Source organism: Pinus tabuliformis, chromosome 1_2 (genome assembly GCF_031772625.1).
Source record: "Pinus tabuliformis cultivar Carrire ecotype Pingquan chromosome 1_2, CPIR1, whole genome shotgun sequence".
Taxonomy (NCBI): domain Eukaryota; kingdom Viridiplantae; phylum Streptophyta; class Pinopsida; order Pinales; family Pinaceae; genus Pinus; species Pinus tabuliformis.
This window is the reverse complement of record NC_142298.1, coordinates 1197936329-1197949774: the sequence shown is the minus strand read 5'-3', so window position 1 is coordinate 1197949774 and position 13446 is coordinate 1197936329. Positions and strand designations below refer to the sequence as shown.

At 39.2% G+C, this 13446-nt stretch overlaps 1 protein-coding gene across 1 annotated transcript; it reads left to right on the top strand.

Annotated features, from left to right (window-relative positions):
• The first annotated feature begins 11540 nt into the window (after positions 1 to 11540).
• LOC149210538 (uncharacterized) lies at positions 11541 to 12641 on the top strand. Its single transcript, XM_089394442.1, has 2 exons — positions 11541 to 12264; positions 12377 to 12641. Exons 1-2 carry the CDS (start codon positions 11735 to 11737, stop codon positions 12474 to 12476), a joined length of 630 nt encoding a protein of 209 aa, XP_089250568.1. The 5' UTR covers positions 11541 to 11734; the 3' UTR covers positions 12477 to 12641.
• Positions 12642 to 13446: the final 805 nt, after the last annotated feature.

Below are 13446 nucleotides of genomic sequence, written 5' to 3'. Positions count from 1 at the left end.
CCAAGTCACAGCTCCAGATCCTCCTCCCTTATTGCTGGTACCTGAACAGTCCTCCAGGAAACTCCATTTCTTGACTGAACACAAGATAAAGAAACCAATGCTTTCCATAAATATATAGTTCCAACCCATATGTTATAACTGATATAAATAGCTAGTCCCATACACTTAGTTCATATATAAATCGGCTCCTCAAAACAAACCTAGCACATATAACATTAAAAAATATGGCGAAGTGATTTGTAAAATAATTTTGAATGAACCAAATATTTAAAGGATGACCTCTAAGCCATGTGGGCCCCATGGATCCACTTGCCTCACCGCTGTCTTTTCCACAAGCCATCAGTCCACTTGCTTGGGCACTCTATTTTGCATAACATGCCACCATAACATGCGATGTAATTAATAACATGCCATGAAATACGTGGATGCCTTTTGTAGCTTGCAAGGAACCTACAGCTAAGGACTATGTATTTTGATGGTGTCGTAAAAAAAGAAGGTGTTAGCTCTAGTATTGACCTTCTAGCTCCTGAAGAAGAGTACTCCTTTTACTTTGAGGGAAAAGCAACAAGAGCAACTCCAAGAGCAGGAATTCAAGAAACCAACTCTGTCTGCCTTTTACTTTGAGGGAAAAGTAGCAAGAGCAAGTCCAGGAGCAAGAATTCAAGAAACTGACTCTGTCTGCACACAATCTAAGTAATGGAACCAGGTAACTAGTAATGAATAACACTACTTGTAACCCTTACTTTGTATTAGAATCAGAACATTTTCTTATGTCAAATTTTGTGATGTATGGGCTAGCTCGAATACTTAAGAGTAAATGTATCAAATAGAGCCTTCAATGGATAATTCAATGAGGGCAAATAAATAAGGAAAACAAAAATGATAAAAGCATCAATTGCAGAGATTTGTCAGCCATAATCGCAAATTCAAACTCGTTTTCTAAATTTAAAAAGAAAGAATTATATACCCAATAAAGGTTGTGGAGATTACCTTGATGTCGCTTCGAATTTTCATGAAATGATGTAAACCTGACTGATCTACGCCCTCTGCACAGAAATCTCACCCTCGAGAAGTGATACAACCATCATGAAGAGCTACAACATAAGTTTCTAAGGCTCGATACCCTTAAGGCTAATAAGAAGCAAGAAGAGATGGAGAGGGAGACAGTTTTCAGACCCAATTGCACAAAGAGACTAGTAAATGATCCAATGAATGATGCCAGCGAGCTTATTGATCCAGTGAATGGCAAAGACAGTCTCAAAGATAGCCGAGATAGTCGAGACAGTGTCAGAGATGACCGACGAGAGGGAAGAGATCCTAAATAGACAACGATCCCAGCACACCCGCAAGCAAGGAGATTTCCGATAAATAAAATAGATAGGAGAAACAGCTTACAAGTATGAAATACATGTACATCCTGTGGAAGTGCCTCGCCTCCAACCACCTAAACATGAATAGGTTGATTCAGTACATGCATGGGCATCTTCATGCAAGGCCTCCTCTCGCCACACCCATGAGCCCTCCTCTTGCCACACTCAACTTCATGCAGGCTGCCTGTCTTCCCATCTTCACGCAGGAACCTGTATGTCTAAAAAAAATGTTAAATCAATATGATTTGGAAATATGATGGCTCTTAGGAGATAATGTTTTGGACTCATTATCCTGTTATTGATTCTAAGGACAAGGGGGACCTCCAGCAAAGTCTGGTTGACTCAGTCCAGGACTTTATTGAGCAAGCCATAAAAATCCAAGAGTAGCTGAGCAATGTGTAGAAGGCCTTCTATCAAGGTGTACAGAGCATCCAGGAACATAACTGAAAGTTTGACTACACCAAAAAGGCTCAGTAAGTCAGGAGTGGCAATCTTAGTCCATAAATCGATCTCAAGCAATTGATTAACATTTGCAATGTATCACTTTCCCAGAAGTGAGGTTGTTAGTACAACATTTAACATAATACTTCTAGAAAATAATAATAACTTAACTTATAATGGTTTTGAAAATTTGATAGTTATATGCCGGGGTATTCAGACTGCAATTCAATTTGTAGAAAATTAAGGGGCCCAATCATTTCCAATAATAATATCAACATACTCTTACCATTTTTTATATGCTTTGACTGTTGGGACTGGTATTGATGCTGCTACTGTTATGGGTGCTTCAGGTATTAATAAGCCTGGCATATTGGAATCACCTATTGCGTTGGGTCATTCCTATCCAATGTGGATTGTTAGATACTGCTCCAAATCGACTTGAATGTCAAGCCATGACTTAACCATAGCCCAACATGCTGATTCCCAATCCAAATAGGCAACAACCGTTTCAAACTGCTACACTGAGCAACAAAGAGAGCTGCCTCATATCTTAAGCTTCTTGTTCAGCCATTTGTTCAGAAGCACAAAATGAAGCCCATTTCCATAGCCTTAGTTGGTAACTCAGCCCACTTGAAAGTGAAATGGCTTGTAATTGTATGTTTAGTGGATCGTAATGCTTCTACTGAAGGACAAGGATCAAAGCCCATATAAAGTACCTGCCTTCCAAGCCAAGTCCAAGTCGCAGCTCCAGATCCTCCTCCCTTATTGTTGGCACCCGAATAGTCCTCCGGGAAACTCCATTTCTAAAATGACCACATAATAAAGAAACAATTGATTTCCATAAATACATAGTTCCAACCCATAAGTTATAACTAATACAAATAGCTAGTGCCATACACTTAGTTCATATATAAATCGGCTCCTAAAAACAAACCTAGCACATATAACATTAAAAAATATGGCGAAGTGATTTGTAAAATAATTTTGAATGAACCAAATATTTAAAGGATGGCCTCTAAGCCATGTGGGCCCCATGGATCCACTTGCCTCATCACTGTCTTTTCAACAAGCCATGAGTCCACTTGCCTAGGCACTCTATTTTGCATAACATGCCACCATAACATGCGATGAAATTCATAACATGCCATGGAATATGTGGATGCCTTCTGTAACTTGCAAGGAACCTATAGCTAAGGACTATGTATTTTGATGGTGCCGGAAAAAAAAGAAGGTGTTAGCACTAGTATTGAACTTCTAGCTCCTGAAGAAGAGTACTCCTTTTACTTTGAGGGAAAAGTAGCAAGAGCAACTCCAAGAGCAGGAATTCAAGAAACCGACTCTGTCGGCCTTTTACTTTGAGGGAAAAGCAGCAAGAGCAAGTTCAGGAGCATGAATTCAAGAAACCGACTCGGTCTGCATGCAATCTAAATAATGGCACCAGGTAACTAGTAATGAATAGCACTACTTGTAACCCTTACTTTGTATTGGAATTAGAACATTTTCTTATGTCAAATGTTGTGATGTATGGGCTAGCTCAAATACTTAAGAGTACATGTATTAAATAGAGCCTTCAATGGATAATTCAATGAGGGCAAATAAATAAGGAAAATGAAAATTATAAAAGCAGCAATTGCAGAGATCTATCAACCATACTGCAAATGGAAACTCATTTTCTAAATTTAAAAAGAAAGAATTATATACCCAATAAATCCTGTGGATATTACCTTGATGTCGCCGTGAATTTTCATGAAATGACGTAAACCTGACTGATCTGCGCCCTCTGCACAAAAATCCCGCCCTCAAGCAGTGATATTTCCTTCATGAAGATCTAAAACAAGAGTTTCTAAGGTTCGATACCCTTAAGGCTAATAAGAAGCAAGAAGAGATGGAGAGGGAGACAGTTTTCTGCCCTAATTGCATAAAGAGACCAGTAAATGATCCAGTGAATGACGCCAGTGAGCTTATTGGTCCAGTGAATCGCAAAGACAATGTCAAAGATAGTCGAGACAGTCTTAGAGATGACTGACGAGAGGGAAGAGATCCTAAATAGACAACGATCCCAGTACGTCCGCAAGCAAGGAGATTGTCGAGAAATAAAATAGATAGGAGAAACAGCTTACGAGTATGAAAGACAAGTACATCCTGTGGAAGTGCCTCGCCTCCAACCACCTACACATGAATAGGTCGATTCAGTAATGCATGGGCATCTTCATGCAAGGCCTCCTCTTACCACACCCATGAGCCCTCCTCTCGCCACACTCAACTTCATGCAGGCTACCTGTCTTTCCATCTTCATGCAACAACTTGTATGTCTGAAAAAAATGTTAAATCAATATGATCTGGAAATATGATGGCTCTTAGGAGATAATATTTTGGACTCATTATCTCGTTATTGATTCTAAGGACAAGGGGGGCCTCTAGCAAAGTCTGGTTAACTCAGTCCAGGACTTTATTGAGCAAGCCATAAAAATCCAAGAGTAGATGAACAATGTGCAGAAGGCTTTCTATCAAGGTGTATAGAGCATCCAGGAACATAACTGAAAGTTTGACTACTTCACCAAAAAGGCTCAGCAATTCAGGAGTGGCAATATTAGTCCATAAATCAATCTCAAGCATTTGATTAACATTTGCAATGTATCACTTTCTGAGAAGTGAGGCTGTCAGTACAACATTTAACACAATACTTCTAAAAGATAATAATAACTTAACTTATAATGGTTTTGAAAATTTGATAGTTATATGCTAGGGTATTTAGACTGCTATTAAATTTGTAGAAAATTAAGGGGCCCAATCATTTCCAATAATAATATCGACATACTCTTACTATTTTTTATATGCTTTTACTGTTGGGACTGGTATTGATGCCACTACTGTTATGGGTTCTTCAGGTATTAATAAGCCTGGCATATTGGAATCACCTATTGCGTTGGGTCATTCCTATCCAATTTGGATTGTTGGATATTGCTCCAAATCGACTTGAATGTCAAGCCATGACTTAACGATAGCCCAACATGTTGATTCCCAATCCAAATAGGCAACAACCGTTTCAAATTGCTACACTGAGCAACAAAGAGAGTTGCCTCATATCTTAAGCTTCTCGTTCAGCCATTTGTTCAGAAGCACAAAATGAAGCCCATTTCCATAGCCTTAGTTGGTAACTCATCCCACTTGAAAGTGAAATGGCTTGTAATTGTATGTTTAGTGGATCGTAATGCTTCTACTGAAGGACTTGGATCAAAGCCCATATAAAGTACCTGCCTTCCAAGCCAAGTCCAAGTCACAGCTCCAGATCCTCCTCCCTAATTGCTGGCACTCGAATAGTCCTCCAAGAAACTCCATTTCTTGACTGACCACATAATAAAGAAACAAATGCTTTCCACAAATATATAATTTCAACCCATAAGTTATAACTAATATAAATAGCTTGTGCCATACACTTAGTTCATATATAAATCGGCTCCTCAAAACAAACCTAGCACATATAACACTAAAAAAAATGGCGAAGTGATTTGTAAAATAATTTTGAATGAACCAAATATTTAAAGGATGACCTCTAAGCCATGTGGGCCCCATGGATCCACTTGCCTCACCGTTGTCTTTTCCACAAGCCATGAGTCCACTTGCCTGGGCACTCTATTTTTCATAACATGCCACCATAACATGTAATGAAATTCATAACATGCCATGAAATACGTGGATGCCTTACGTAGCTTGCAAGGAACCTACAACTAAGGACTATGTATTTTAATGGTGTTGAAAAAGAAGAAGTTGTTAGCACTAGTATTGACCTTCTAGCTCCTGAAGAAGAGTACTACTTTTACTTTGAGGGAAAAGCAGCAAGAGCAACTCCAACAGTAGGAATTCAAGAAATTGACTCTGTTTGCCTTTTACTTTGAGGGAAAAGCAGCAAGAGCAAGTCCAGGAGCAAGAATTCAAGAAACCGACTCTGTTTGCACGCAATCTAAATAATGGCACCAAGTAACTAGTAATGAATAGCACTACTTGTAACCCTTACTTTGTATTGGAATCATAACATTTTCTTATGTCAAATGCTGTGATGTATGGGCTAGCTCAAATACTTAAGAGTACATGTATCAAATAGAGCCTTCAATGGATAATTCAATGAGGGAAAATACATAAGGAAAACGAAAATTATAAAAGAAGAAATTGCAGAGATCTGTCAGAGATAACCGCAAATGCAAACTCGTTTTCTAAATTTAAAAAGAAAGAATTATATACCTAATAAACCCTTTGGAGATTACCTTGATGTTGCAGTGAATTTTCATGTAATGACGTAAACCTGACTGATCTGCGCCCTCTGCACAGAAATCCCGCCCTCGAGCAGTGATACTGCCATCATGAAGAGCTACAACAGGAGTTTCTAAGGCTCAATACCCTTAAGGCTAATAAAAATCAAGAAGAGATGGAGAGGGAGACAGTTTTCTGCCCCAATTGCACAAAGAGACTAGTAAATGATCTAGTGAATGACGCCAATGAGCTTATTGATCCAGTGAATGGAAAATACAGTCTCAAATATAGTTGAGATACCCGAGACAGTCTCAGAGATGACCAATGAGAGGGAAGAGATCCTAAATAGACAACAATCCCAGCACGCCCGCAAGCAAGGAGATTGCCGAGAAATAAAATAGATAGGAGCAACAACTTACGAGTATGAAAGACATGTACATCCTATTGAAGTGCCTCGCCTCTAGCCACCTACACATGAATAGGTCGATTCAGTACATGCATGGCCATCTTCATGCAAGGCCTCCTCTCACCACACCCATGAGCCCTCCTCTCGCCACACTCAACTTCATGCAGACTACCTGTCTTCCCATCTTCATGCAACAACCTGTATGTCTGAAAAGAATGTTAAATCAATATGATCTAGAAATATGATGGCTCTTAGGAGATAATATTTTGGACTCATTATCCCTCATTGATTCTAAGGACAAGAGGGGCCTCCAGCAAAGTCTGGTTGACTCGGTCGAGGACTTTATTGAACAAGCCATAAAAATCCAAGAGTAGCTGAACAATGTGCAGAAGGCTTTCTATCAAGGTGTATAGAGCATCCAGGAACATAACTAAAAGCTTGACTACTTCACCAAAAAGTCTCAACAAGTCAACAGTGGCAATCTTAATCCATCAATCAATCTCAAGCATTTGATTAAGATTTGCAATGTATCACTTTCCCAGAAGTGAGGCTATCAGTACAACATTTAACATAATACTTCTAGAAAATAATAATAACTTAACTTATAATGGTTTTGAAAATTTGATAGTTATATGCTGGGGTATTCACACTGCTATTCAATTTGTAGAAAATTAAGGGGCCCAATAATTTCCAATAATAATATCGACATACTCTTACCATTTTTTATATGCTTTGACTTTTGGGACTGGTATTGATGCTGCTATTGTTATGAGTGCTTCAGGTATTAATAAGTCTGGCATATTGGAATCACGTATTCCATTGGGTCATTCCTATCCAATTTGGATTGTTGGATACTGCTCCAAATTGACTTGAATGTCAAGCCATGACTTAACCATAGCCCAACATGTTGATTCCCAATCCAAATAGGCAACAACTGTTTCAAATTGATACATTGAGCAGTGAAGAGAGTTGCCTCATATCTTAAGCTTCTCGTTCAGCCATTTGTTCAGAAGCACAAATGAAGCCCATTTCCATAGCCTTAGTTGGTAACTCAGCCCACTTGAAAGTGAAATGGCTTGTAATTGTATGTAGTGGATCGTAATGCTTCTACTGAAGGACAAGGATCAAAGCCCATATAAAGTACATGCCTTCCAAGCCAAGTCCAAGTCGCAGCTCCAGATCCTCCTCCCTTATTGCTGGCACCCGAATAGTCCTCCGGGAAACTCCATTTCTTGACTGACCATAGAATAAAGAAACAAATGCTTTCCATAAATATATAGTTCCAACCCATAAGTTATAACTAATATAAATAGCTAGTGCCATACACTTAGTTCATATATAAATAAGCTCCTCAAAACAAACCTAGCACATATAACATTAAAAAATATGGCGAAGTGATTTGTAAAATAATTTTGAATGAACTAAATATTTGAAGGATGACGGCTAAGCCATGTGGGCCCCATGGATCCACTTGCCTCACCGCTGTCTTTTCCACAAGCCATGAGTCCACTTGCCTGGGCACTCTATTTTTCATAACATGCCACCATAACATGCGATGAAATTCATAACATGCCATGAAATACGTGGATGCCTTTTGTAGCTTGCAAGGAACCTACAACTAAGGACTATGTATTTTGATGGTGCCGTAAAAAAAAGGTGTTAGCACTAGTATTGAAATTCTAGCTCCTGAAGAAGAGTACTCCTTTTACTTTGAGGGAAAAGCAGCAAGAGCAACTCCAAGCGCAGGAATTCAAGAAACTGACTCTGTCTGCCTTTTACTTTGAGGGAAAAGTAGCAAGAGCAAGTCTAGGAGCAGGAATTCAAGAAACCAACTCTTTCTGCACACAATCTAAATAATGGCACCAGGTAACAAGTAATGAATAGCACTAGTAACCTTTACTTTGTATTGGAATCAGAACATTTTCTTATGTCAAATGTTGTGATGTATGGGCTAGCTCGAATATTTAAGAGTACATGTATCAAATAGAGCCTTCAATGGATAATTCAATGAGGGCAAATAAATAAGGAAAACAAAAATTATAAAAGTAGCAATTGCAGAGATCTGGCAGCTATAACCGCAAATGCAAACCCGTTTTCTAAATTTAAAAAGAAAGAATTATATACCCAATAAAGCTTGTGGAGATTACCTTGATGTCGCAGCGAATTCTCATGAAATGACATAAACTTGATTGATTTGCGCCCTCTGCATAGAAATCCCGCCCTCGAGCAGTGATACTGCCATCATGAAGAGCTACAACAGGAGTTTCTAAGGCTCGATACCCTTAAGGCTAATAAGAAGCAAGAAGAGATGGAAAGGGAGACAATTTTCTGCCCCAATTGCACAAAGAGACTAGTAAATGATCCAGTGAATGACGCCAGTGAGCTTATTGATCCAATGAATGGCAAAGACAGTCTCAAAGATAGCCGAGATGGCCGAGACAGTCTCAAAGATGACCGACGAGAGGGAAGAGATCCCAAATAGACAACGATCCCAGCACGCCCGCAAGTAAGGAGATTGCCGAGAAATAAAATAGATAGGAGAAACAACTTATGAGTATGAAAGACATGTACATCCTGTCGAAGTGCCTCGCCTCCAGCCACCTACACATGAATAGGTCGATTCAGTACACGCATGGGCATCTTCATGCAAGGCCTCCTCTCGCCACACCCATGAGCCCTCCTCTCGCCACACTCAACTTCATGCAGGCTACCTGTGTTTTCCCATCTTCATGGAGCAACCTGTATCTCTGAAAGTACAATGTGCCAAGTATTATCCCAAGCATTAAACACCTAGCATTAATGCTAGCATTAACGGGATGTTTTAAACTGCTCTAACATTGATTGGAAAAAAATAAATATATATAACCTATGTTTTTGCCTCCCGCCTCGGGAAGAGGCCAAATAACATAGTAAATTACTATGTACCAAAAAACTTTCGGTATACTCCCTCAACCGGCACTAAGAAGCAGGTCACAAATAGGTCAACTAATGTTAACATCGTGGTTTCCGATTACTATAGTCCCTAGCCATTCCCAGATGGCAGGGACTAATAAGATGTCCACAATATTATATTGTATTGTTAAGGGTGTATTTATGGTCCATCAATAGTCTTCTTAGCCACTTCTTAAATAACATAACAATGGTGTTTGAATTTAGAAAGTCTGGTCAGTTTTTAATAATAAAACCCTGTCTGGTTATGTTTTAATTATCTTGTAAATATATGTGAATGGGAGCACATAATTGAAAAAGTGGGTAATAACTTGCTTGCTTTTTTTGCAACACGACGCACGTTGAGGACTTGAGCGGCTATGCAACATTTAAAATTAATGACTCTATGACTTTAAAAATTAAAAAATTACAATTTGGAAGGTTACAACTTGACATTGGAGATGTCTGCACCAAATTTTCTCGCCCACTTCTGGGCCCGATAATAATCATATAGCTTTAGGTATCCCTTTGGGGATTGAGTATAAATCTAAAGGGATCTGGTGGGCCGAAACCTCCAATACAGGTATACTTGTACTTGCAATAGGGCGCCATTTGCATTGTAGGGACCATTCGTTTTTATTCCGCTCTATCGTGGAGGGCCTACCTCTGCTCACTGCACTGATTTGAGTCCGGCGGTGGGACCCTCAGTCACTACCAAATGACATCAGATGAAACATACACTTTGAAAGCAATTTTTCCGCTCTCTCGTGCAGGGCCTACCTCTGCTCACTGCACTGATTTAACTCTGGCGTTGGACCCTTAGTCACTACCAAATGACGTGAGATGAAAGATACCTTCTTAAACTGGCGGCCGAAACCCTCCGTTCGACGGAATACCTGCGTAAAGGGCTACCAGTCACCGTCAGCGCTTTGAGTTGAGTTAGGTGAGGCAATGTTGGTGGTATGAGGCCCTTTCTATGAACGTTTCACAGGCTCTATAGGACCACGGGTTTCTGCTTTCTTTGAATAATGGGAAATGGTGGAGTGGGCCCACTTTGTAAAGACATCAGGCTCTAACTACATGGGTGATGACGCCATCAGGCTTGGACGGCATGCGGTTAAGGTTACCTTAGTTCGGTTAAATCTATGGAAATAGGTCGGCGCTATGGCGATCTATTTCTGTATTGTTTTTGACGATCGATATTGTGAAAATCAAGCACTTCGGAATAAATTCGATAGTGTGAAAATCAAGCACTTCGGAATAAAATATTTAGATGTGAATATGAAAAACTATAATTTTGGATCAATTTTATAGAGAAATAAAATATTAAAAATTATAAATCCATAGTTAAGATACCTTTCAATCCATATTTCTCAATGTTTTATACTCTGAAAAGAAGAGTTTGTCTAATTGTACATACCGAAGCAAATAACAAAAGACAAATCTATATTGAAGGAATATATTATTCTTAGCTGTGTTTCTTGTGCCATTAATTTTGTGTTTGTGTTACATCAGTGCCCACTGGAGTTTAAATAAATAAATACAGAGATAGATGTGGATGTGTGCGTGTTGTTTATTCCTGGTTTACTGCTTTTGGGTATCCCCAGATTCATGAGAGTAATGTGGGCGTTGCTCATACCCGGTTTCTTGTATTTGGGTACCATTCAGATTCCGCGAGATTCTTGCCTATGGGAGTGCGTATATGTACCCTGCCACAGAGGCTTAGTCAAATCATGGTTCTACCGCTCTAGGAAGCCTTCCTGCTTCTGTAGCATTGATTGTAGAGTAGGATGTTCTAGTGATTTTGGGGATTGTTTTGCGGAGAAAAAATTAGCGCCTGTGAGCGAGTTTCGGCGAAGGAATTGAAGGATGTGTTTTATTCTTTTTGGTGTATTGGTATTGGATTAGATTGATATTGGAGAAGGTTTTCTGTCATTTTCTCATTGTCACTGTTGCTGATCAGACACAAGCTTGTGGTGTTCTCAGCCTCGTTAACGAGAAGTTTTGAAAATAGCAGTTTGAAGTGAGGGAGTGGTCAGGAACTTCGAGTAGTTTTGCAGCAATTTTGTATTATAAAAGACCCATTGCATGTTCATCGTAGGACCAATATATGCATCACTAGGTCCAGAGAGGCATAGTCTAGGGTTTTAGTGTGAGGTGCTCTTCATTGTGGTATAGGTCTCACAAGTTCCAAGGAGTCCTTGGATGAAGACTGGCGTACAAGGAGCTTCTGGCTGTGAACGCAATTCATTGTAGAGACTGTGCTGGGCAAGTTAAGAACAAGTGTTGAAGGGTGAGTCCTCATTACGACCAGGGAAAAGAATAGAGGAGAGAACAGAAGATGTGTTACGTGACGCCTGATTACCTATCCGATTCATCGCGCACCAGAGACTGCACCGAAGACAACCACAAGTTCTGCAATGACCCTGGGATCTTCACAGGTTTCAGTGCAAAGGGGTCCTCAGATTCAGATGGGGCCAAAAGCCCAACTTCTCCACTGGACATCAAGACATTTTCTGCAATTGGGATCACTGATTTTCATGAAAACGGCTTAGATTTCCAGTCGAGTTCTCCGGAGCAGCACAACGAGACAATACCGATTGGTTCTCCTCATGGATTTACAAAGAGCCACACTTGTGTTATCTCCCGTAGTTCAAAGTCGAGCACAAATAACTTGTATTCTCATAGCGGTATGGGGCATGAAATTGTGCAACACCCTGTTCAAAAGAAAAATGGACAGGAAATATGGGATGTCGCATCGCCACCTCGGAGCTATTCAAGTGTTCCAGTGTTTACCGTTGGCTATTTTCTCAGCGCTTGCTGTCTCTGCAAACGGCAATTGAACCATGGGAAGGACATCTACATGTACAGGTCCGTTATAATTATCATACCATGGCTTTAGATCTTTGAGAATTAAATTGAATTGATTATAATTTCCCATCCACTAGAGCTAGTCTGATTCTCTATTTGATGATTATTGCAGAGGTGACAAAGCATTCTGCAGCGTGGAATGCCGGTACCAACAGATTTTGATGGATGACGGAATGCCGTTAACGACAGATTTTGATGATCTTTATGGATGAGCAAATGGAAACATTTGCTGCTTCCCCTCCATCTTCGTCGACTGCTGCTTCATAAGATCATGAGAACCGTACATCATCATCAGATCAAAGCAAAGCGTTTCAATATATGTCTTGGTTGCATCAGAGGAGCTGTATGTCTTGTGGGTGTGTGTAACCGATGTTATAACTCAGAGTCAAATATTTTATTTATATATTTTATTTGCCTTACTTTTTTGGGTATATCTCCCTATAGCACATGGCGGCCAACTTGTTGGGGATGAAATTGATGAAATTGGAAGGGCATTGATCAAACACGGATGACTAGGCAATCAGTTGGTACAAAAGAAAAAAAAATTACATTCTTCGCAAACCATGCTTAATACATGAATATAGGAAAATTTATCTTAATAAATATGTCGAATTATATCACCAGTATGCTTCTGGGATTAAAATATGGACTTGTAGATTAACAACCCAGATCTACTTTCAACCAAAATTAATGATAGTTGAGTCACTATTTTTCAAAAGTCAAAACTCGGAGTTTTCAATGTTCGAATTAGGTGAAGAAGAGCTTGTTGGAAGGTGGGAAGGGTAAAGAACATGTCGGGATTAATTTCCCTGTCTAAATTATAAATATAATTTCAAAAAAATTAAAAGAACAAGTATGAACATTGTGCCTATCACTAAATTATTTCTGAAAATGATTTATAAAAAAGAAAACTTAGAATATCTAAATCATGAAGCAACGATGAATTTCTACATATTTTCAAAACCAATAAGGATTTAGTTAGCATGGAGGAAAAACATATCCATCAAGTAGTTGAGAAAATGAAGAGAAAATTATAAAGGGAGAAAATCACATCAAGAAAAGTAACGTTTGTGGGGGCTGAAGAAGAGTTTTTCTTTCTCAATGATTTTATAAATAGGTGTGCTCAACATTCCCTATAATATATGCTTCTACATTTGTCTTTCCATTATATTTTCCGTGTTT

Excerpts from the sequence above, each read along its gene's own strand:
- LOC149210538 (XM_089394442.1), top strand. The coding sequence starts at position 11,735 with ATGTGTTACGTGACGCCTGATTACCTATCCGATTCATCGCGCACCAGA. Across the intron at positions 12,265-12,376 it reads AAGGACATCTACATGTACAG|AGGTGACAAAGCATTCTGCA; the intron begins GTCCGTTATAAT and ends TGATTATTGCAG.